Source organism: Notechis scutatus, chromosome Z (assembly GCF_049901735.1).
Source record: "Notechis scutatus isolate UNSWTSFEM ecotype Mainland chromosome Z, rNotScu1.2, whole genome shotgun sequence".
Lineage (NCBI taxonomy): Eukaryota > Metazoa > Chordata > Lepidosauria > Squamata > Elapidae > Notechis > Notechis scutatus.
The window spans coordinates 16,979,192-17,005,535 of NC_142025.1; the positions used below are offsets into that span (position 1 = coordinate 16,979,192).

At 38.5% G+C, this 26,344-nt stretch overlaps 1 protein-coding gene across 14 annotated transcripts in view; it reads left to right on the forward strand.

The window, feature by feature from the left end:
• PARD3 (par-3 family cell polarity regulator) overlaps positions 1-26,344 on the forward strand; it is a 609,571-nt gene that overhangs the window by 451,570 nt on the left and 131,657 nt on the right. For 10 of the 14 annotated variants that reach the window (XM_087948426.1, XM_026672225.2, XM_087948427.1 and 7 more), the window contains one exon: positions 18,441-18,542. The exons of the other annotated variants lie outside the window; for them this stretch is intronic. In XM_087948426.1, the coding sequence (XP_087804552.1) occupies positions 18,441-18,542 (102 nt within the window). The remainder of the gene's footprint in view (positions 1-18,440; positions 18,543-26,344) is intronic. 14 annotated transcript variants of the gene reach the window in all.

The following is a 26,344-nucleotide window of genomic DNA, read 5'->3' on the forward strand; positions in this document are numbered from 1 at the left end:
TGCCTTTTTAAAAAGCCCTCTCCATCCCCCCTTGTAGAAAAGTAACTGTAGTTTAAATTGTACAAAAACCATGGTAACCAACTGCAGTAAGTTTTGTTGTCTCTGTTATGTCAAAGTGTTGCCTCTAACAAAAGAAGCTAATGGCAACGTTCAGACGGACTCTTCTCATGCAACTACTGGCAACTTAATCAATCTTTTATTATTATTATTATTGGATTTATTCATGCAGAAGCAATAGTGCTAGCATTGCTCATAATCAGTCCTTGAGCCAGATATAATTTGCAATTTGTAGTATTGTATTTTGAAACAATAAATCCATTTAAATGTACAGTGCATGAAATTAGAGGCAGTGTAGTCAAAAGATACATTGGAGAACAGCCATTTCCTCAATGTCCTTTTCTAAAAGACCTTAAGTGGGCACTGCTAATTTAAAAGGGTCATAATGCAATTTTATTAGCACCTAATTTAATTCAGAGTTGTTACCATCAAGTCTATTTGATTTCACAGACTAGATAGTAGAAATTGACTGACTTTCTCATAGGTTTTTTTTTACATACACAGCTCTTCTGTGATCTTTGTATGGCTTAAATATGATAATATGACATTAACCATTAATGCTAAAGCCAGCAAAATGTCCATTTGTTTTCTTTTCCCATTTATTGAAAGCTAGTTTCAAGACTCAAATCACTCTATTTTTTTATTTTCTTACTCCAAAATCCTGACAAGTTTTTTTGCATTTTTTTTATATCTTTGTAAGTGGCTCTTTCCTTTTAAGACAATCTTTACCAGATTGAAGGTACACTCTCACAGGAGGCATTAGGTACTGTGCTGCTCCGAAGATCTCTTTTCCCTTTAAATTTGCTCCATTTTAGCATGCTTTAAAACATGGACCAATCAGATGTCCTTTAAACAGACTTCATACAAAGCTGTAAACATGTTATTTTCTCCTGTGGCTCTCCGCGCTCTATTCATCGATAGCCTACAAGATCTCCAGAGCTGCTTCCCCCCATTGCTACCATCATCACCTCCCACCACCGAAGCTCATGGGGGTAATCTCATGGCTTCTTCTTATCAATACAAACTCCATTAGTTTGGGCATATCATCCAGATGTCAGATTTTGCCTCTGTTGTTTTGTGGAGACATGTTAGTTTGTCACGTTTCTACCCAGAAGTTCACAAAATATGTAGTAAAGAACATTTGAATATTGCTAGCTAAATGCTACATGAAATCTTTTATTGGTAGCTTAATAGCTGTCTTAAAATCCTTCAGTTATAGTCTCTATGGAATTTTTAAGTATTTATTTAGCTAACAAACCATCACAAACTTAGTTGGATAATACTGACTTAGAAAGAGAATATTTCTGAGAAGCATTTCATAACAGTAAGGATGAGTTATCCATTATGACTGTACTATCTATTACAACGAGCTTTAAACTATTTAGATTACCAAACTTTGATCCCCTCCTGCCTCCCAGGATAAAGAAGCCATAACTATGATCTTTTCAGAATTCAAACCAAGATAGCTGTTCTGATCCCACCAAGAATACTAAATGTGCATGTATATTACATTCAGTATTTCTTATTTAGCTATTCTTAACCAATCCCAAAATGTGTTTGATTTTGTAAAATTTCCATTAAACTTCAGTACTCTTTTTCTGTGGTTGCTCTCATCACTGCTGATTACCAATTACTTGTCTCTTAATAGAAGCTTTTCTCTTCCTAATCTTGCATCTTTGATTGAGTCATTGAAGTAGCAACCTCTGTTTAACCCATTACAGTTTGCTGCTCTTCTGTGTTTTATGGAAACTTCATTGATATCAAAATGCAAGCACGATGGCATGAATTTGTGTGGTTGCTAAGGCCTAGAGATCTGTAGGCTAAGCAATAACTTTTAAGGAAATAATAGTCTTTTCCTAAGTTCAATCATATAGGCATAAAACTTATAGCCATTGTCATATATGCTTCCATTCAATTTAAAAATATGGTTCGGGCTTGTTTATGTAATGCATATCAGTTACTCTACAGCATTACTTTGTAGGGAGACCTGTAGTAAAAAAAGTTAAAAGGTATATAAAATATGAGGTAACCATAAATTGAAACAATCAACTGTCAGCCACCACACAGCAGATATAAAGACACAAGGATAAAGTTGTTTAATTAATCACACTGCAGCAGTAAGATTAATATCAAAAGTTAAACTTTTCTGGCAGCAGGGGCTGGTTTTGCAGAAGACAATTTTTCCTGTGTGGGAGGGGGAATGGCTTCTTATGCAACCTAAATTCTGCACATGCACTGATTAAGCTTAACCACAGCTTGTGTGGCCTGGTACTTAATACTGGTCTGCGGCCTGGATGTTGCTGTATAGAGTGGATATTGCAAAATGAGGGGCTATCACTGAGAATGATTTTCCTTGAATAGCCATCTGCCTAACTTAGCCTTTAGGCCAAACTCGCAGCATCACAGTGGCATCACGTGATGTATCACAACTTTTCTTTGCTAAACTGGCCAGGATGGCACTTGACACCTCTGGCCCACGGACCATGAGTTTGACAGCCTGCTTTAAATAAACTAAAACAGTATATCCAAAGAAGAAGAAAAATACAGATACATGGAAAGTAGCTTTCTTGTGTACTCTTGGCCATATCCGTTCAGAGATATAGCTTCTTCCAATTTGGATATCACAAAAGGGATATATAATAGTTCTTCCTCTTCTTTCTTTGTTTGGATGGCATGTTCCCACACTTTTTTATTCTTGTACTTTTTCCATCCTTCATCAACTGGCTGGCTAGTTAGTCTACTGCTACATCTGTATGATTTTGCTGTGGAATGAGTGGTAATAATTCTTAACCTGTGCAGGAGTTAATATCAGCCATTGATCTGGAATCAGAAAAAAGATATTAAAAATTATGTAATGTTTGTGCAATAATGTTTCAAATTGCTCTTAAAAACTATCTGAAATTTTGAACCCTTTTTGGGACAGTAGTACATGCCACACATTTTAGTATATTTAGTAATGAGCGATCAGGTCAAGAATTACTACAATTTACTCCACAGTAAAATCATACAGATGTAACAGCAGATCAAGTAGCCAGTTGCTGAATAATAATCTCCCTTCTTAAACTCCTAGGCTGGCAGTGGAGCTTCCCAGGGTTATGAACAATTCTAACTGATCCATAGAGCCCAATCTAATGAATAGGGTCTCGTATCCAGTAGTCAGATGTTCTTGGCAGAATTGCCACATCCACACCTCTGACCTCAGACCTTAAGTCCCAGTTGGGCAAAACTGAGATGGGCCTGTCTTCTGGGCTGAATCAGGTCTCAGTAATACCCATTACTCAGTAATACATGGTGAGAGCAGCCTTTTTACAGGCTAAACTGATGTTAAGCCACAGTTGTCCAAAGCTCATGTTCTGAAGATCTGCTGACCCAGGACTTAGAGGAAAACCTAGGAAGACAGAACTCAACACCATAATAATACCGGGGCCACATTCCCGAAGAGCAGTCCCACCTAGTCTCTAATCATATTTCTCCATATCCATCTCTATTAAAATGTTCTGCCATTTAACCCATGAGAAATCCCTTTCTCCACCAATCCATCTTGGGTGACTCCAAGGTGGAGGAACCCCACTCTTTCATTCCCAATACCCAACCTATCCCCAAGACTTGGGTTGCTTCAGTTCATACTCCCAGCTCTATCAGTATCTCAGATAACAGTCCTGAGCCCAACTAACATGACATTTCAACCAGGCAACCTCCAACCAGATTCCTCTTGCGAGCTTGGCCAGACTACCCCACTTTACCTTCAAAAACAAGGGTTATACAACTGCTATCTCCCTGCCCAGCTCTCACCTGAGCAAAGGTCAAACTGATCCTTAACAAGGAAGGATCACCCTAACAAACAAACCCTGCCAACAAAATCAGGCCATTCATTGTCACATCCAAAGATTTTAAAAAGCACATGGGCATTAATAAGTCCATCCACAAAAATGGCTGCCATGCTGTCTTCCAGAGCTCAAATAGAAGGGGTAAACAAAATGGTCACTAAAAATATGCAGGGGTGAACGCAGCAGCCTCAAGCATTAGCTTGATTCAACACACTGCTCCTGCCTGTTCCTGCCTCTTCATTGCTAAGCTCTGGTGTTCTGAAATAAAGTTAATTGTTAGGACGGTAATCCAAAAATCTCATTTCATGTCTTAGAACGGGGTCCCCCAACCTCTAGGCCACAGGCCACTACTGAGCCTTGAGGCATTCGGACACAGAAGTGGTGGGCGAGATGCATGTGCATCCCCACTTGCATGAGCCATGAGCTGCTCATACATATGGGGATGCACGTACATGCTTACCTGCTACTTCCACTGTGGAACTGTTGCCTCTGTCAACCCCCCTCAGCCAGTCCGTAAAGCTGGAAAGGTTGGAGGATTCTGTCTTAGAACAGACAACTTGATCTAGACTTACTTGTATCCTCATCCTACTCTTTTTGTGTGTTTTGTATTCTCTTAATGTTGGGTGAGTCCTAGTGTGTTCTTAAGCACTCTAGGATTTAAACACCAGTTGGTTGGTTGTTATTCAATTAGGAGGAAACGTCAAGTAAGTCTTGACTTGCCTGCCAAACACTGAGGAAAAGGACACACACAAAGGACGCATACAATCCACTAACAGAATCTATCCCTTGCTTGGATTCAGCTTTCAGCTTTTGGCCCCAGTCCTGGCAATTGCTGCCAGGATCCGAGGGAAAAAGAAAAAGAAAGCTTAGATTAAAGTTCAAAGCAGATAAAATTAAATACAGACATCTTTAGAATTGTTCATTTAAAAATCTGATGGAAAAATATGTCACATATGTGACCTTTTTTCTCTGCATCCATTTAAATCCTGTACCAAAAGGCCAGCCCCTATTCGAATGATGCATGATGTTTGATAAACCTCCAGAGGAAAAAGATTTTGGTGTAATTGCCAATAATGTCTTCTCCATAAACACTTTATGATCATTGTTAGCTATTTTAACAGGGCATTCTTGTTTCCTTCTACGGATTATGCAAAATGTCTGAACCATGCTGTCCGCCAAATGTTTTGGAATGTATTCCAGTCATCCCTTATTATTGGCTGTGCTAGCTGAAGACAATGAGAGTTGCAGTCCAAAACATATGGACATGGAAAAGCTCACCTAATTAATATGTGGAATGCATAGCTTTCTTGAATTATTGACAGTCATGTGGAAGTTCTGTCTGCCAGATTAGACAATTGCCAGATTTTATGTAGGACATCAATCATGGTATTTGGCATTATATTTTTTGAGTTTTATTTAAACATACCCTATTTAACTATTATGTCCTTTCTGGAATATCAATTAGGAAAAGCATGATCACAGCTAGAAAGGATAGAGCAGAGATAGGAATCCTCCAGATGTCAATGTTATTCAAGTCTGACCAGCAATACAAAGGATGGTCAATTCTAAGGGATACTGGGAATTTAGCAATATATGGAGTGCCCCAAAGTACCTACCATTGTGATAGGAAAGAGGGAAAATGTTATCCAAATGGCTTTAAGAAAATTAAAATAATCTCTTAGAACACATACTAAAATAATTATAAATTATGAATAATTGTGTATTGAATTACACCCTCCATTTTCTCCATTAGCTGGTTAGGAAGGATATTTCTAATCCATCAAATGATAAGGTTTCCAGTTTTAAGTTAATCTCTGAGGGGCAGGTAGCATATAAATTTAATATGTAATAGTGTTGATATAACTAAATATTTTGTTGGTCTGGGCTTTTTGTTGCTATTTTTCATTTTCAGATGAAGAATGGCTTCTTTTCCCATGAGCTGTTCAGAGCATCCAATAGTGGGAGGTGCTTCAGTCTCTGCATGTCTAGGCTGGGCTTAATTTGTGGAACGCTCCTCCTCCTCCACGGGACTCCTCCCCAGCGTTCCCCAGTTTTTGCTTAGCCTCGTTGTGGATAAGCAGTGCTTTTTGTTCTTCCTTGGCCAAAACAGGAGTATTACTCAGCAGGTTTGGATATAGTCCAGTTCGTTTTTTCAGGCTTTTAGCCTCCAAATCACTTTACGATCTCCCGACGTTAGCTCTCTCCATCTGGTCATCGGAGATCATTTGCATTTTTGAGCAGCGCTGTTTTGTGCCCGAAGCGGCGGGCGGCTTCGGCATTGCTCCGAGCCCCCCATCTGCTTGTTCTACCCCCTGCCAATTGTGATTCCGCATTGCCTTTCTCTATATCGGCAATAGCGGCGTGGGCATTTTTCGCTCTCATCCGAGTCGTATCGTTGAGTTTTCCCCTCAGAACGCCGTCTTGGTGTGGAAAGCAGTAAGAATTCTTTCCACCCCTTCCCCCACCGTTCCTTTTAGCCACAAGGAGAAGCTGTTGGAGGCATATCCCCACGCGGCGGGAATTTGTTGCTGGGAAGCGCGCGTGCGCCAAAAATAACAGCCATTGTTTTTGCCTTTACTTTAAAAAAAAAAAAAAAACACTGCATGGCCGCACTATTTGTAACTTGAGCTGTGTGAGGTAGTTTTCCTTCCTGATCAGAGGTTTTTCCTTCTGATAACCTAAGGAATTATTACACCTCATTTTCTTATTAGATTCGAGGCCATCCGTGTATTATTGTTGGCTTACCCCTCACAGCCTTACCCAGCGGCACAACAGCGAGCACCCAGGCCTGTGTCTGCCTGTGCATGGAAGCTGTTGAAGGCCTCTCTTTATTATCTTGGCCTTTCAGGCATTCTTAATTTGGCTGTTTGGATATTCACTCTATCAAGCTGTTTCTCTATTTATACACATATATATATATATGTGTATATTGGTCACTTTCATTCACTCCAATAATAATAATAATAATAATAATAATAATAATAATAATAATAATAATAATAATAATAATAATAATAATAATAATAATAATAATAATAATAAAAAATATTTAGTATTAATATCTTAATAAGGAAAGATATTATTACTGTGATATGACTCATATTATATATACATATATCTTAATTGAAAAAAGCAAAACAAAACAAGGGATAAGATATTATAGGGGCAACCGGTCCCTTCTTGGATAAGGCTCCTGGGTGTGCCAACCGCCTCAACAGTATCGCTTTGAATAACGAGCATACTGCATCTCTTTCATTTCAAAATGGCAGGCGGTAGTAGCTCTCAACCCTCAACATCAAGGGCCAAAGCTAAATCTCAGCACAAATCCAAGCAGACGAAAGGTCATTCTAAAGCTTTAGCAAGGATGCCAACAAGCGCCATAAAGCATTAGAAAAGCAAATAGATAGGTATGCAAGGGAGCCACACAGGGCCTCACAGGACCTTCTGCCCCCCAGTCCAGTACCGTCTACTTCTTCCCATCCTCCTCCTCCCCTAGATCTCTCCCTCTCATCCAGACACAGCTTGGTTTCCCAGAGTCAACAAGCCCAGTTACCTGGAACACAGACCACGCGAAGGGCTCCTGAAGCTACATTCACTCCAGTGGCTGCCGGTCTTTGACAGGACGACATTCTTCCAGAGGAAGTTCCAGAGAGAATGAAGGCGTGGATGGAGCTGGCAATCCACCAGGGAATTGCAGCAGGTCTTCAACATGCAGTTCTGACCAGGGAACACCCGGTAACCACTGACTATGATTCTCAATCTCTAAGGTCATTGACCAGATCGGAACAACACTATACCCAGGTACAGTTTCAGGGGGACATGCCCCTCCAGGGGCTGCAGGAGGAGGAGGAGGCAGAAGAAGTGGATCACATTGATCAAATGGAACAGATTGGGTCAGGATCAATACATGACAGTGACCCGGCCCTGTTAGAAGCAGACCCCCAGAAAGTGGGATGTCTGAGGATGAGGGCCTTATTCCTGATCAACCAGTATTTTCAGGCTTATTCCGCCCACAACTATTCAGATCACTTTTGTTTAAGGCAAAAAACATTGCACGCCTTAACAAGTCAGCCCCTTCTACCATTCCAACTCCTTCAGAAGTGGGACCAGAAGATCTAATTTTCAACCAACCGGTAGTCGAGGCAGATGTGATTTCAGTTCCTCACATGTTTTCAGACCTGGTACAGAAACAGTGGGCGTCTGCAGCGGTTTACCCTGCCCCCACGGGATATGACAGGAAATATTTTAATTTGCCCCCTGATTTCTCAAAATTGTTGAATACTCCCGAGGTAGATGAACCTATAGTGGAATTAGCGTCCTTGTCCTCCATTCCCAGTGAAGCGCTGGAGGCATTAAAGCCGGAAGAAAAACTAGCCAAGCTTGCCCTACGCAGGGCCCATCAGTCTAACACGTGGGCCATCAGAGTGGCCACGGCCACTTCCTTCTTTACCCGTGCTTCTCTCAGGTAGCTCCATCTCTTACGGGAGCATGTCCCTAATTCCAACATTAGAGCGCACCAAGATATTGCAAAACTTATAGCAGCCACTGAATTCTCAGCTGACGCAACTTATCATGCAGTCAAGTTTTCAGCCAGGGCCATTACCTCACATGTCACAGCGCAACGCTTACTATGGTTAAAACATTGGCAAGCGGACGTTAAGCACAAATGCAAGCTGGCTTCATCTCCTATTGTGGGAGACAGACTCTTTGGCCCTGCCCTCGACCCGCTGCTAATCGAAACCCGAAACAAAAAGAAAATTCTACCTTCCCTTTTTCGGAAGTCAGATTCTAGAAACCCTCAGTCCTTTCGGAGAGGATCCTTTCAGCCCTTTTATCAGGAATTCTTCTCACCCAGATACCAGAGACCCCCATCTTTCAGACCAGGCAGCAGCCAGAGAGGTCCGACTTTGGGGATAGGAACAGAAGGGGTGGCCAATCCAAGAGATCCTTTCAAGGAGCAGGAAATGGGTCTTTCCAGTGTCCAAGATAACTCCCCGGACCCGGCTCCCATTGGCGGACGCCTTAAATTATTTGTGGACCAATGGGACTCCTCAACGTCTGATTCCCGGGTCAGAGACATGATCAGATTTGGTCTTGCTCTGGAGTTTCAATCCACTCCCCCAGACTTTTTCATGTCATGCCCTGTTTCCAGAGATCCGGTTAAACGTAATCTTATGGAAACAACTATCCATCATCTACTGGACATACGAGCCATCCAACCAGTAGCTACCAATCAATGAGGGCGAGGTTTCTATACACATCTTTTTGTTGTTCCCAAAAGTTCGGGAGAGTGGAGAGCAATATTGGATCTGAAACGTCTCAACCGTTTCTTAGTATATCGCAAGATTAAAATGCATACCCTGCAATCTATCTTACTTTGCATCAGAAAGAATGACGTACTTACGTCCATAGATCTGACAGAGGCGTACCTACATATTGATATTCGGCCTTCCCACTATAAATTTCTGAGATTCTGTTATAATAAGCACCATTTCGAATATGTGGCCCTTCCTTTCGGACTAGCTTCTGCCCCCAGAACCTTCACGAAGGCTCTCGCAGTGCTAGCTGCTCATCTCCGTGATATCCCATATGACTCCAATGTTATCTTGATGACATCTTGATTTTGTCATCTTCCTATCATCAAGCAGTCAGAGATACTCGGAACACATTACAATCCCTACAACAACACAGGTTCTCAATAAATTGGAAAAAGAGTCATTTAACACCATTGACTCGGTTAACCCATCTGGGGGCAGTCATAGATACGGTGGAAGACAAAGTTACCTGTCACCAGATAGACTAAATAGCATCCAGCAATTAATTAAGGAGATCGGGGGCCTTAAGAGGGTGTCCCTAGCGGAACTATCAAAATTATTAGGCAAGATCATCTCATGTATATCTATCATCCCTTGGGCCCAGCTCCACACTTAATCCCTCCAGCGGTTCCTGCTCCCGTACCAGCGTTCCGGCCAAAGCAACTCCAAATACAAGGTCAGGGAACCATCAAAGGTCCTCATATCTCTCCTCTGGTGGACCAGACCAGTCATCAACAGAGGCTGCCTCTTCAAAGAGCCACAGAGACTTACCATCACCACCGATGCCAGCCTGTTTGGATGGGGAGCACACATTCATTCGCTCACAACCCAAGGCCGCTGGTCTGCCATAGAACAGTCATGCATCATAAACTGGCTGGAGCTTCGAGCAGTACACCTGGCTCTCCACAGCTTCCTTCCACAGGTACGCAATCAGCATATACTAATATTGACGGACAATGTAATAGCCAAAGCTCACATAAACAAACGGGGGCACACAGTCGAAACATCTCATGCGGAAAGCGGAGCGCTTGTGTCATTGGGCGGAGAGCAACCTACTTTCCATCAGAGCAGAGCACATCTCGGGCCTGCCAAATACACAGGCAGACTGGCTAAGCAGGGCCACGATCAATCAATCGGAGTGGCGCCTCCATCCGACCCTGTTTCAAGAGGCGGTCAGGACATTTGTTGGTGGACCTGTTCGCTTCCCCCCTCAACGCTCAGCTCCCGAGATTTTTTTCAGGTACCCCTCGTAAGGAGCAGAGAAGTTCAATTCACTCCGCTGTCATTGGCCCCTGGGACTTCTGTATGCATTCCCGCCATTTCCACTGCTTCCCAAGGTCAACCAGAAACTGCTAGATGAGAGGGCGGAGCTGCTTCTAGTAGCTCCTTTCTGGCCCAGATGGCCGTGGTTTGCAGACCTCCACAGTCTATCCATATCAACACCATGGAGAATTCCACCAGACAGGGTCTTGCTAACCCAGGGACCCCTTCAACATCCGGACCCTCAATGGTTGCACCTGACCGTCTGGAGGTTGAGCGGAGTCGTCTGAAGAGCAAAAAGTTTTTCAACAGAGTTATCGCCACCATCCAAGCCGCCAGACGCCCCTCAACAACTCGCATTTACAATGCCACATGGTCCAGTTTCTACGAATGGTGTACCAAGTCTCCAGTTGATCCCATCTCTCTATCTGTGGCTCAAATCCTAGAGTTCTTGCAAGAGGGACTTGACAAGGGATTATCACCTAATACGTTGAAAAGACAGGTGGTGGCCATGGCATCAGTTCTCACTTGTGAAGGTCTACTATCTCTTTCCCATCATCCACGCATACGGAGTTTCCTTCGAGGAGCCACAAATTTATGCCCTCCAGCGGTACACCGTTATCCCACCTGGGACCTTAACAGGGTCCTCGTCGCACTCACTAAGGGCCCTTTTGAACCTTTGAAATCATCAAGTCTCCAATTTCTGACGTATAAATTAGTTTTCCTTGTAGTGATCACTTCTGCTCGTCATATTTCGGAACTTGCAGCTTTGTCTATCAGACAAGATCTTTGTGTTTTCCATTCTGACCAGGTGGTCCTTCGTCCTGATCCTACATTTATTCCCAAAATTAACTCGGTTTTTCATAGGGCACAAGAGCTGATACTTCCTAATTTTTGTCCCAGACCATCCTAAGGGTTGGAACTATAATGGCATAGGCTTGAGGTGAGCATTGCGAATATATATTAACTGCACAGCAACTTTCAGAAAAATGGAAGCCTTATTTGTGTCATTTCAGCCCAACACTCAGGGATGCAAGTTCTCATCTTCTACAATAGGCCGTTGGCTACGGGCCGCGATAGCGAAAACGTATCAGACTCAATCACTGCAGGTGCCCAGGAGCATAACAGCTTATTCAACAAGGAGCGCCGCAACATTGGCAGCGTGGGCCACACAGGCACCAATAACTGAAATTTGTCGAGCCGCAACCTGGGCCTCTCAATCGCTATTCATTAGGCATTATAAAATAGATGTGTTTGCATCCGCTGAGGCCTCCTTTGGCAGAAGAGTTCTGCAACGGGTCCACAGGGACCAGGAGGGGTTTCCAGGCCATCTTTGAGCTGTGAAGAGCATCCAGCCCCACCCTTTTTCCATCTGGTGGGGTTATGCTTCAGCCAATGAATTTGTTAGGGCATTGAGGACGAGGGTGTTTATTTCTCTCGTCTTCACCAAAACTGGGGAACGCTGGGGAGGAGTCCCGTGGAGGAGGAGGAGCATTCCACAAATTAAGCCCAGCCTAGACATGCAGAGACTGAAGCACCTCCCACTACTGGATGTTTTTCACAGCTCAAAGAGAACGGGCATGTCAGGTAAGTACCAATGCCCTTTTTGACGTAGTTCTCAGTATATATTTTTTCTTTGTGTATGAAGCATCTGGTACACAAGCATGTGCATTTACAAGTGAATATAAACCTTTGTTCCCCTCTTGTCATTTTTGTGAAGAAAATGTATACTGGGTTTTTTTAAGTCTTGAACCCCTACCAAGTAACCATAGCAACCAACACCCAATTTGGGACAAAAGTCTAGCAAGTCCGTTGTTTGGGGAGACACGTTTGTAGAAGATGGTGACTAGATGCAAGGAAGGGAGAAATAAATTAACAAAGATCAACAGGAAAAGAATAAAGGGGAAGACTTGTTATTATGCTGATGTGTAATCTAGGAAATATTTTGAATTATGATATTTAGTATGTACCAGACACCTCTGTGTAGAAAATCCATTGAACATGTTGTTAATAAATTTATATCTTAATTTCCTCCATGCTCAAAACAGCTAGACATAAAATACTATCTTTAAAACTGAAATGTCATTCATTAAACACTAATTAGATAAAAGCACACTGTAATGGATAAATAACAACTCACCTGACTTAAATATAATTTTGTATCAAATCAAGCTTAAATGCCAAAAAGAAAAATGTTGGCAGAATACGCTTGGTTTTCTACAGTTATTAGACTGGCCTGCAGAAATCTAGAAGGCCCTAAAATCCAGTGGAAACCATCTTTAAGAACATTCCCTGTTCTGAGGAAGCATTTTTTTATACATTTGTTCTTCCGCTTCCCAAGTCATCTTTTTAAGCCAGCAAAAGCAAGATCATATTCTTTTCCAAAAATTTCATCATTCATGTATAATAGAAATTAAACTTTGTTGAAAGTTAATGTTAGATTAATGAAATTTTTTTATACTTTAGAATAGGGTTGTCAAACTCAATTTCATTGAGGGCCACATAAGGGTTGTGTTTGATCTCAGGGGCGGAGGGGCACTTGATAAGGGGTCGTGGCCAGCTTGATGTCATTCATCAAGGCTCCATTTCCGATCATGATGGCCTCATGAAGCTCTCGTGCGGCCTTCCCGGGTCTCCATTTTCAGTGGCAAAGGGCTGCAGGAGGTGTTGCGGCCAAAAACGTAGCTCAGGCGGGCCTTGCATGGCCTCCCTGAGCTCTGTTTTTGCTGGCAGAGCGCAGGCCGGTCCTTTGCTGTTTCCAGGCCAGCCCTGCAGGCTAGATCTAAGCAGCCCATGAGCTAGATCCACCACCACCCTGAGGCCTTGAGTTTGACATCCTTGCTTTATAACTGTGGTCGCCAACCGGTGGGCCATGAGAAAATTTTGGTGGGCCGCAGAGAAATCTCACCCCGAGAGCACCCCCCCAAAGCAATTAATCCAGGCACGCAGAAACACAAGGCTGCTCAGCCCACATGGCCTGCAGGAACCCTCCCTGCCCACTCATTCTTTACCTGGAAAACTTGTCTGCTAAGTTGCTATTTTTCCTTTTTCCGATCATCATCTGTTCTGCTGTGCCGGAAGATTTAGATTAGCTAGGAAGCAGGAAATGGTTAGATTTTTTGCTTTGTAGCTAAGCACAGCTGAACCTCCCTTAGGACTGAAGCTTTGCTTGCAAGCAAATTCAGTGCAGACTCACAGCAAGCAAATTTGAGAGAATGAGCTAGCCGATGGCAGATAGATAGATCATTGAATGATTCTGTGAGCAACTCAATCTGCCTGCTTTGCCTGATTTTGGATAAAAGTTGCTCTTTTTTAAAATAAAAAATTCAATATTTACATGCATGGTGTGTTGTGAGTTAATTTTATGAGTTTGCTTGCTAGCAAATTTTATGAGTTTGCTTGCAAGCAAATTTTATGTGACAGTCTGAGCTAGCCAATGGCAGATAAATAGATTTCTGAATGAATCTGTGACTTTGTGAGCAACTCAATCTGCCTGCCTGCTTTGCCTGATTTTGGGTTAAAGTTGCTCTTTTTTATAAAAAAATTCAATATTTATATAAATATTTATATTTACATACAAGCCATGCCCAGCCAGTCACATGACCACCAAGCCACACCCACAAATTAGGCCATGCCCACAGAACCAGTTAGTGGTCCCTGGGATCTAAAATTATGAGTTTGATGGTCCCTGAGGTCCAAAAGGTTGGCGAACCCTGCTTTATGAGATATTTTTCAACACTTCAGAAGAAAGAAGGATCACAGAACAAAAATCTTCAGTGTTGGAGCACCCACAATTTCGGAAGATAAGTCATTTTACTGGTTGATTGTTCTCACTGTTAGGCCATTTGTCCTTAGTTCTAGGTTGCTTTTCTCCTTGATTAGTTTCCATACATGGTTTCTTGTTTTTCTTCAGGTGCTTTGGAAAATAGTTTGAGCCCCTTATCTTTGTGGCAGGCCCTCAAATATTGGAACACTACTATCATATATCTAGTCCTTCTTTTTGTTAGATTAGATGTATCCGACTCCTGCAACCATTATTCATATGTTTTAATGTCCCTTATCATATAACCCTTATCATCTTTGTTGCTCTTTTCTGCACTCTTTCCAGAGCCTCAACATCTTTTTTATATTGTGACCAAAACTAGATTCAGTATTCCAAGTGTGGTCTTACTAAGGCTTTGTAAAGTGGTACTAATACTTCACATGATCTTGATTCTATAAGGATCTTGATAGACTTGAATACTGGACTTTATATAACAAAATGCAACTCAGTTCTGAGAAAACTAAGGTTTACATTTAAGCAAGAAAAACAAAAACACAAATATAGAATAATTAGTAACTAGTTCAACAGCAGTAACTATGAGAGAAATCTAGGAGTCCTAGTGGACAATCATTTAAATATGTATGAGTGCTTTAGCAAAATACAGTGCTGCATCAACACAGAGATAGCATCAACACCACATGAAGTGGTAGTACTGCTTTATACTATTCTGATAAGACCATTGTTGGAATACTGCATTCAGTTTTGGTTACCATAGTACAAAAAATGTTGAGACTCTAGATAGAAAAAAGCAACAAAGATGATTAGGGGCTGGATATTAAACCATATGGTGAACAGTTGTAGGAACTGGGATTGTCTAATCTAACGAAGAGAAGAACTAGAGATGACATGATAGCAATCTTTCAATATTTGAGAGGATATCACAGAGAAGAGGAGATCAACCTATTTCCCAAAGCACCTGGGGGCAAAACAAGAGTAATGGATAGAAAGTATTCAAAGAGAGAAGCAACAATTAAGAAGAAATTTCCTTTCTGGGAGAACAATTAATCTGTGGAATTGAACAATTAATCTAGAAATTGTTGTTGCTCCATTACTGAAAGTTGTAAGAAAAGACTGAACAGCCATTTGTTTGGAATGATATAGGATCTCTTGTTTGAACAAGGCGTTGGACTAGGAGATTCCCAATATCTTTTTCAACTGTGTAATTCTGTGATTCTTTTTCATTTATGACAATCAAGTCAGTCCAGATAAAAAGAAAATAATGTGGCACGAACAGAGCTGTTGAGTGACCAATATTTTTTTTCTACAAAATACAATAAGCCTTTGGCCATCCAACACCCCCTCCCTGGACGATTTTCTTTAAAATTATTTGCAACAGGTAAAAAAAAAAAGAATAATTTTGGCCTATGCTTATCAGATTTCTGTCAACATTATTTTAGCTACTTCTCCACTGAGTTCCATACCTATAGATTTAAACAAAAAATAGTGATAGATGATACTCAGGATCAATTGTGTCAACCACTGACAGTTGCCTGGTAAAGTGGTAGGAAAATCCTTTCTAGGGAATTTGGATTAATTAATGTTTGGAACAAGCCATCTTAGTTGGTTGTCTACATCAGTAAAGTTTCTAAACTGAAGTAAACCAAAAGTTGTCTTTAAGTCTACATTAGCACCTTGTATATAAGATATCTCATGTTGTTGTTGTTGTTATTATTATTATTATTATTATTATTATTATTATTATTATTATTATTGTTATTATTATTATTATTATATGATTGATTAGCATGTAGGCCATATCAACATACAAGGTTCAAACACATATTACCAATAAAATCCTGTGCAAACAATTTAAAATAAGAGTAGGATATAGGATAGGATAAAATACAATAATTTAATACATAAATATGTAAAATAAAATAAAATGATTTAAAATTATATTTCTGTATCACCCCTGCATTCCACCCCAATCAGACCCACATATGCCGATCTCAGTTGGACCATTTTAGTTAGAAATTGTGCTGTACTAAATGTTTTCAAATTCTGGCCGCACATGAAGTATGTTGTTTTAATATGGGCCTCCCACTGGGCCATACATTTATGTGCATCAAGGTACTTATCTCTCACCCCCATATACAAACAGCAATTGAATAATATATGAGTCAGATCTTCTACTTCATCAGCTTCACAAATACATGTATGTTCATTATATGAGATGGAATGGAATCTCCTTATTCTGATATCCTTACATATGTGTATGGGTTCACATGTATGGATATTTGATGCAAAATAATTGGATCCTTAATCTATTGGAGTTTTCTGAGAGCTCAGATTTACCTAGAAAAAGTACTTCCTTTTAATTTTTTTAATAGTGGGTAAGGAAAACTAATATAACTTTGAGAAGCATACTCAGTTCTAGAAGATAATTACTATCACAATGGGACTAAACTCTAACTAGCGGCCTAACAAAAATACTTAATTATGTTAAGGAATGCATATCAGTTTGCAAGACTGGAAAAATGGATGTTTATTTGATTGCTCTGACGATCCTCTCAGGTCGTTATTTGACATTGCTTGCATAAAACTTGAAAATAAAAATATGTTTGCTTATTTACTCCTGGATTCCTGAATAGCAAGAGTTTCTTGTATATGAACTATTTTTAAGTTGTCATACTGAACATGAGTTCGTTTACTGGGATTCATTTTCTGAACTCTCTCAGTATTTAGGAATAATATCCTGGGATTTATCTTTATTTACTGTGATCTTATTACAATAAAATGATTTGAATAAATGAATGGAATATGTCTTCTTGCACGAGTGGACAGCTCTGAATTTCTTACTATCTGGATATTTTGGATTTGGAATGTATTTGCATTGTCAGCTGAGGCTCTTTGTCCATTAAGAGTACAATTGTATTATTTGAAAAATAACCATTTTGCTCTTTAAAAAAAAAAAAAAGGAACTAGTAGAAATCTCTCATCTCGTGAATCATCTAAAGAGATATTTGCAGATGTTGAACTACGTATTTCTTAGCTTTTTAGAACATTCGTAAAGAGATAGATTATTGGTTTGAACATTGAATTATCATTATGTAGTTGTCACAAATGGACTAAACCAAAAATTAAAATAGCACTAGGTTTTTGAAAATTCATAGGTAACTCAAAGCATTTGTTCAGGTAATTGAACAAAATTTCAGAAATCTCTCCTCATTTTATCCCATTTTGAAGAAAGCAGAATATTTCAATTGCAACTTTTATTTCAAACTGTCATAAAAACAAATCCCTAAAATAAACTGCTTTTGTTTTAATTGTACAAATAATACATTGTATTGCCTTTTTATGCTTTCCAATATATATTGATTCCTTGGACAAATCCCTGCAGTTTTCATAGCAAGATTTTGGAAGCAATTTGATGGCTTCCTAGGGCTGAAGTAGAGTGACTGGTCCAAGGTCATCCAACTAACTGGCTTTATGCTAAATAGAAACTGATTCTGGATAGTTTCTATTACTCATTTTGTATGTTTGTTTATATGATTTTACATAAGCACCCATCTCACTTTTACATGGTTCTAGTTTGCTTAGAATAAAACAATTATATTGTATTTTGGGAAACTGGATATTGTGACTATGCCATAAATCATGAAGTGGCCTATCATTTTTTTCCAGTGAAGGAGACAGGAAGATTTTTAAAAATATAATGCCAATGAATAGTAGTCTCAAATCATTTCAGTAACAGTTTATAGTGAATGAGGCCATGTTATCTTTTGAAATAGATGTAACTATGCACTTTTAGGATTTACCTTGGTAAATCAAAGTTAGTGCTGATTAGAGTGGAATAAAGCATCTGTATTTCATACATATACCATATAAGAATAGTTTATTCCTCAGATGTTCAAAGAGAGAGATTTTACCTCTGGGCATTTTGATTAATGATAATGGCCTGTTGCATTCATATGTAAAGTGTAGTAGAAAAATACTTGGTTGCAAATTTAATAAAAGAATTTCATGGAGATGTCAATAAAATATAAGCATTTTCAAGAATTGAAATTGATATTTGTTTGACAAGCAACATGATACTTCACATCCCATTAGGTGAGTGCCATCTTATACCAAGGACATAATTTCGTATGTCAAGAATAGAAATCTTACACAATTATTGATCATTTTGACAAGTTAGAACTTTTATTTTGTTATTAACAGGTTTGGCAAACATCGAAAAGATGACAAGATTGAGAAAATAAAAATGCAGGGAGCTGTTACTTCAGAAGAGGAGAGAATACGTATGAAACAAGAACAGGAGAGGTAGACTTTAATCTTTTACTTAAAACTTAGTAGTGAATCTTTTTATACATGATATTTTTAGCTACGGTATTTTAATTACTCTGGAATTAATTTTGGGGTCAATTACTTAAATACATATTTTCTAGATCTCATGTAACTTAATAAGAGGAAACAGAATTTATGTCAGATATAACAAATATGACTGTATTCAGAGGACGTCTGTTCCACTTGCTTTCTTAAAGAAATAATAATAATAGATGCCTTGTTACATATCATCCACTGAATACTCATATTATTTGTATGTACTATAGCTGATTGAATAGACAGTTATAAAAATATCAATATTTCTATAACATTGAAATACGTTTTGAATCTTTTTTGCTAAAATCTTTGGAATATCTATATCTTCATTTGTTGCAAGCTGATTTTTATCCCGTGTCGTAATTTGGATTTTGAAACTGATCTCTGGAAACATTGTCACTGGAGATCTTTTTTTTTCCTGTTGTCCATGTACAGTGTGAAATACTGGGCTATAAATAACAAATGGTTCTTGCTGCAGTCCTCCAGATTTTTTATTTTGATTTTGTCAGATTATTGTTCATCCAGTTATGTGTAATTTTTTGCTTAATTTTCCACCAGTCAATAATTTATCTTACTGATTTATAAGTGTGAATACAGAACAGCCTTTTGCCCTGTGCTTTCACATTCATTTTACTTCATGCTTGGATATTTTGCAGATATTTTGAAGAAGCAAGAGAAGTTTAAATAGCTGAGATTTATGAATCCATTCATGTTCTTGTTGACATATATGTAAAGTTGCTACAGTAATATTCATTTCATACTCATTATCACATGTTTGATTTGCAATATTATTCTGTCACTAGAGGTACAATATAAAGAATAAGAACCAAATCTAAATGTTTTTCTTAAATGTTTATCTTAACCTATATATATAAAAGTGAAATACCACTCATGCATCATCACAAAATCTCCAGAACCGTAAAGCCTAAATACTTGCAATTTGACATATCTTGGCTTCTAGGTGCTCACTAAGAAAGGATTTCTTGAAATGACCATCAGAGCATTAGTATTTCATGTTTATTATTAACGTGCTCTGATGCTAAGGAGTTCTATTCCTTCTCTCCACTTGAAAAGAAATCTGTTCCAAATGCAAAACACAAGCAGAGAGAAGACTTTCAGTTTTACTTTCACAGCATCAAGCAACTTTAGTACAGAACAGTTGAGCTAAGCCACACCCAGGCTCCTTGCTGTCTCCTTCTCACACAGCAAATACTGTTTCAGTTTCCAAACAGCCCTCAACTCTCTCACACACTGATAGGATGCTAGCCAGATTAATACCAATGGATGCTGGTAGGCAGAGGCAGAATCCCCCCCCCCCCCTATTTTCTTCCCCAAAAACTAAGCCCGAGCTAGTTAACTTTATAATCATAGCAGTTACAACAAGCAAAATCCTAAAATTATACATGTTTTATATTTTTGAAAACATGTAATTGGTTTGTACAAATCTATACCCATTAAACTTTGAAACTGATAAAGAAAAGAAAATCAAAATACTTTAACCCAGAGCCTCAATTTCAGTTGAAAATGGTTTCCTAGATGAACTTACAAATGCATGCTGAACTTTCTATGAGAAGCTGTTCTACATTTGCTCATCATATGCTTGTTGGATGATAACTTTGTAGAAGGAGTTCTTTTTTTTTCTTTTTTCTTTTGGTTTCTCCTTGTTTTTAATGGTGTAGGTCATTTAATTTCTCTACTTGTTCTCTAGATTGCTATACCTTTAACAATGAAATACACTTGGGGGACCAGATTGGGTGTAATGAATTTACTGTGTGTTGTAAAAATGCAACAAAAATCCACAGGGTCAGAGAGTAAGTAGATGCTCCATTAAAAAATCAATCAAGGCCACAATTATATAAAATTATTCTACCCTGGTTCTATCATTTTAATAGTATTTTGCTCACATAGTATTTTGCTCTGAGCCTTGAAAGTATTTTGTTCCCATTGATTAGAAGCCAAGCAAATTAATGTAGCTTAATTTTCTGTTGAATGAATTGAATAGAATAGAGAGACTACTGTTTGGTTCAGAACCAATATCTTTACTATAAATACTATAAAAAAGCAAGAATCTCTTCAATTGTTCTTATTGCAAACCAAAGAAAATTTCAATATGATTGCTTAGATGCGCAATAACAAGTTTATCAAAGTAAATACCATATACATCCACCTTGAAAGTATACTTTACTGATATAATAATCTTGTTGATGCTAAGCACAAATATATATTCATTTGTATAATGTAAATATACTTTTAGACAAATACAAAATATTTTAAAAATATGTTTTAAAAGTTGATGTTTCTATTAAGAATCAATCAAATCTATTTGTTACTATAAGTCTGTTACCATTAAATTGGCAGGGGGCTGTTATTGTTAACTGTTAAAACAATCTTTTTATCAGTTATTATTTTGGGGGGGAAATCTAGACCCTCAATATTAAACTCAAATATTTTTTTGTTATGTAATGGGTGTGCAGGAGCTATGCTCAAACATGTAAATTTTACATAATCTCAGGGGCAGAAGCCATTTCTAACCAAATGAGAACTGTACAGATTAGTTGCAGTGACTTAACAACTATTTATTTAGTGACTGTTCAAAAAACTAGCTGTCAGGACTCCAACAAATCCACCCCCATTCAAATCATAAGTCTCTAGCATCTCAGAGAAAATTGATTTATTAGAAATGGCCATGTTGGTGTTGGCTAGATGCAGCTGATACTAAAATACATAATTCATTTCCCCCTTGACCCTGGATGTCCTTCCACCCCCTGGATGTGTATTCTCCAATGACACATCCATCCCCAAGAGTCACCAGTCATGCTCTCCAATAATATTCTTGCTCTCCGACAACTTTGGGCTGCCAGGGTGATTATCTAGGCACTTAAGGAATGCACTGTTTTCCCTCACTCACTTTTTCTGGCAGCTAAAAAGTCCAAAGGAGTATCTTTTTAGTTGACATTCAGCTCCCCTCACTTCTTGAAGGTGACCTGTATAACACAAAAAGGAAACAAATGTATTACAGGTATAGAACTAAAGGTTGCGAAAAAAACACTCCCCCCCCCTCAGGTTTGGTTGTGTTTTCTGCATAGAACCTCATCACAAGGCGATCAGCTTGGACATTCCTACTCTTTACCCAAGATGCCTCTGATAAAGGGTAGACCTTCCATTTGATTAAATATTGGAGTTGTCGCCTGTGCCACCTCGAATTGAGGATTCGCTGCACCTCATTATGGACACCTGTTTTTCACACGTATGACCATTGCAGCAGCCCTATCCATGGGCACATAATCCGAATTCTGGCATTTGGCAACTTGGCATATAGTTAAGATTGTTGCAACGTCCTACAGTTATGTGATTACCTTTTGCAATCTTCTGACAAGCAAATTTAATGGGGAAGCCAGATGCACTTAACACTCAGGTTATTAACTTAACTTTGCAGTGGTTTTCTTAACTGTGACAAGAAAATGGGGCAAAATAACTGCCTTGCTTAGCAATATAAATCACTTATGGTCATAAGGAGGACTTGTAATACATGTAATGAAAACTGTTACACATTGAAACATATAGGCATGTTGATATCTTTTCTCAAGAATAGGATAGGATAGGATAGGATAGGACAGGACAGGATAGACTAGAATAAAATTCTTTATTGGCCAAGTGTGATTGGACATACAAGGAATTTGTCTTGTATATGCTCTCAGTGTACATAAAAAAGAAAAGATACATTCGTCAAGAATCATAAGGTACAATACTTAATGATAGTCATACTAGGAAACAGTCAATATAAATTGTAAGGATGCAAGCAACAAAGTTACAGTGATACAGTCACAAGTGGGTGGGGATGGGGATAAGGAGTGATGAGAAGATTAATAGTAGTGCAGACTTTGTAAATAGTTGGACAGTGTTGAGAGAATTATTTGTTTAGCAGAGAGATGGCATTTGGGGAAAAACTGTTCTTGTGTCTAGTTGTTCTGGTGTGCAATGCTCTATAAGCCTCGTTTTGAAGGTAGGAGTTGAAACAATTTATGTCCAGGATGTGAGGGGGTCTGTAAATATTTTCACATCCCTCTTTTTGACTCATGCACTATACTCAGTGGAAGGCAGTTGGAAGTAATTGTTTTTTCTGCAGTCCTAATTACTCTCTGAAGTCTGTGTCTATCTTGTTGGGTTGCAGAACCAAACCAGACAGTTATAGAGGTAGAGATGACAGACTCAGTAATTCCTCTGTAGAACTGTATCAGCAGCTGATGATTATGATGTTGTCATAAAAATGGTTGTGATTCTTATGAAATGTACTGTTTAATGTACTTTTCTAAAAATTGTTACTTTCAGATTGCACAGATAATTCTCTTGGCCACATGCTTTAGTTAAACAACTTAAATCAAAATATGTGTGTAATGTAGGTGTGTTTGTTTTGTTATTTGCCCTTTGTATCTTATTTTAGAATATGTAGCCTTTAGTTGGCAATAAATAGCTCCAGTAGAATATACAAGCCTGAATGGCATTATCTGCAGAAAGACTTAGATTTTGAAGCTTCTGCACCAGTCTTTAGAAGCTAAAATACTTCTGTGTATGCACAAAATATCAATGTGTTTTGGCGTTTGTTGTTTTAATACACCATTGTATTTTGCACTCCTTTTCAATAGATTTCATGTGTTGCAATCTTATGTGTAATTCTCTGTGCTGTTCACAATTCCCAAACCAGAAGGGGGTGCTCCCCACACTTGTTTTGCAGTAGATCTTACATTTCTTCCATAATAATGGAAGCAGAAGCTGAAATATTCCAAATGGAAGGTCTAATTCACAGATTGAAAGGAATGACTGAAATAAATACTGAAGTTTTTCTTTACTAAATGAGACCTTATAATGTGGTGCTCTAAAAATAATCAAACTCTTTAACAGAAAAGTGATGAACAAAAAAGTTAGTATAGAACCTCTTCTGAAAGTCTCATTGCTAATTAATTATTTAGCCTTAAGTGTGTCCTTTGTGCACGTACGTACACAGACACACAAACAAGCATAAATTGAACTTAGTTATTTTGATCTCCCACTCTCAACTGGGTTCATGAGAGCTTTCAAGGAATTGAAGAAGGGATTATCACCGAAAAAAAATATTGTTTATTCATGCATCACACTATGCTAGCTAATTTTAATTTTTATGCAGACACTTTGTGAGACTTGAATGTTATTCCAAAGGTTCATCCAGAGTTTTTAAAAAAATCACCTTTAGATTTGCATCCAGGTTTGATCAACATATTATTGAAAAAATAGTTGTAGAGACTCTGGAAAAAGTGCAAAAAAGATCAACAAAGATGATTAGGGGCTGGAGGCTAAAACATATAAAGAATGGTTGCTGGAATTGGGTTTGTCTAGTCTAGTGAAAAGAAGGACTGGGGTGGCATGATAGCAGTGTTCCAATATCTCGAGATGCCACAAAGAGGAGGTCAGCTTATTTTCCAAAGTACCAAAAGGTAAGACAACAAACAATGAACATAAAGTAATCAAAGAGAAATCCAACCAAAAACTAAGAAGAAATTTTGTAACAGCGAAAACAATTAACCAGTGGAATGGCTTGCTTTCAGAATTGGATACGTCATCACTGGAGGCTTTTAAGAAGAGAGTGGTAGGCAGCCACTTGTCTGGGGATGTCTCTTGCTTGAACAAAAGGTTGGACTAAAGACATCCAAGGTCTTTTCAAACTCTTTGCTGACAGTCAATACTGTCTGTCAATATAGGCCATTTCTGTTATTCTGTCTATCTGTATATATCCATATGCTATTAGCTATGTATATGCTATTGCTTAAGTGGCAGCGGTAATAGCCAGAAAGCTATTGAAAACTAAGCTTTAAACAGGCTTAGAAATACATGGCCTATAAGCTAGATTGGGAAGTGAAAAGAACATCCTAGAAGGAAGCAATTGCTGCTAAGAAAGTTAGTAGGAATCATGCTCAAGACCTGGAAAACTCATGAGATATAGACAGATACAAACATACAGATAATTTGTTCTGAAGACTTGATCATATTTGCACAGTACTGCTTGTTCTTCTATGATTGAATGGAAATCCCTGCATTTCTTAGTAGTAATACAACCATTCTTTATATTTCTTTAGTTCAAATTCCAATATATATATATATATTTTTAGCAAAGTATACTAATGAGTAAAAATGTTACAACAAGAATAGAAGTCTTGTGTTTTTTTTCTGCATCATGCATCATCCATTTTAATTAGAGGAAAGGGTAGTGAGTTTAGTGACAAGAGTGTGGAATTAAAATCATTAATTGATGTCAAGCTGAAGAGAGGCTGCTAACATGAATTTAGTGACAGCAGGAAGGAAATTAACCTTATTACTTTATTTAGAGCATCCGTTTATTTAATATTTTGTCTATGTAAATGCGAAGTGTTTTATTTATGACAATGGCAAAGGACAAATAATTCATTAAACTCTGAATATTTATTATTTCAAAGCAGTGAATCTTAGAAATTATACAGTTTGAAAACATACATTAAATTTGGGAGATACATAACTTAATGGGCTTAGATTTTTTAAATTTTCCAAATGATAAGAGTTAATGCTGGTCTAGTTTGTTTTTAGTTGCTTTATATGTGAAGGAAACCACCTGACGTAGATATACATCAAATGACTCTTCCACTCATTATAACATGGATAGTAACAAATAGCTAGCTAGCACCTTTTTAAAAAATTTATGTATAGAGATAAAAGAGAAGACTGGATTATGTTCATTCACAAATAATTAATACAAGGAATGATAGTTCTTAAAAAGACAATAGTACCACTTTTTAGATAGTCACTGAGCCAAAAGGTCACAATAAAAGAATAGAATACTGTCTGTCAACAAAGGCAATCTGGAACTATTAAAACAGGAGGGTCAAACTCAAGGCCCGCGGGTCAGATCTGGCCCACAGGGGGGTTAGATCTGGGTCATGGTGCCAACTTGGAAACTGTGAAGGACCGACCTGCAGTGGCTTTGCCATGTTTTTGCTGGCAGAGGGTTGCAGGAGGCCATCACAGCCGAAAACAGAGCTCGGGAGCCCGTTTTTGGTGGCAGTTGCTCTCAGACTGCCACAGCCCCTCCCCAAATGAATAATGTTGAGCTGGCCACACCAGCCCCCTGAAGTCAAACACAACCCTGCTGTAGCCCTCAATGAACGAGTTTGATACCCCTGTATTAAAGCAACAGGTGGAATCATAGCAAGACACTTTGTATATTTGTAGAATTTCCAAGGTTTTGGAGTTCATTTGGGGATTTCTCAGTCTGGGAAAACAGCATATAATTTCTGTGAAGCACAATATTTTCGTAGTTCTTATGGTCTAGATGAGATCTGATAGAAGAAGGAAACCTACTGTAGTTGTTAAACTTCTGAATTTTAAAGGATGAAGTTTGCTGATTCATTCAACATACATTAATTAAAAATTGTGAGCCAAAGTATGAGCAAATTGTCTTGACCAGAACTGAAAAAAATGTTGACATGCAATTAGAGACATGCAATCTAGAATTTCAGATCTCATGGGGAATAAAAAGAGATACAGGTAGTCCTCAAGTTACAACAGTTCATTTAGTGACCATTTAGAGGTACAATAGCACTGAAAATTTTGACTAGTAACCATTTTTCATACTTATGACCATTGCAGCATCCCCATGGTGATGTTATCAAAATTCAGACATGTGGCAACTGACTCCTATTTATGAGGTTACAAGGTCCAGGAGTCATGTAATCATCTTT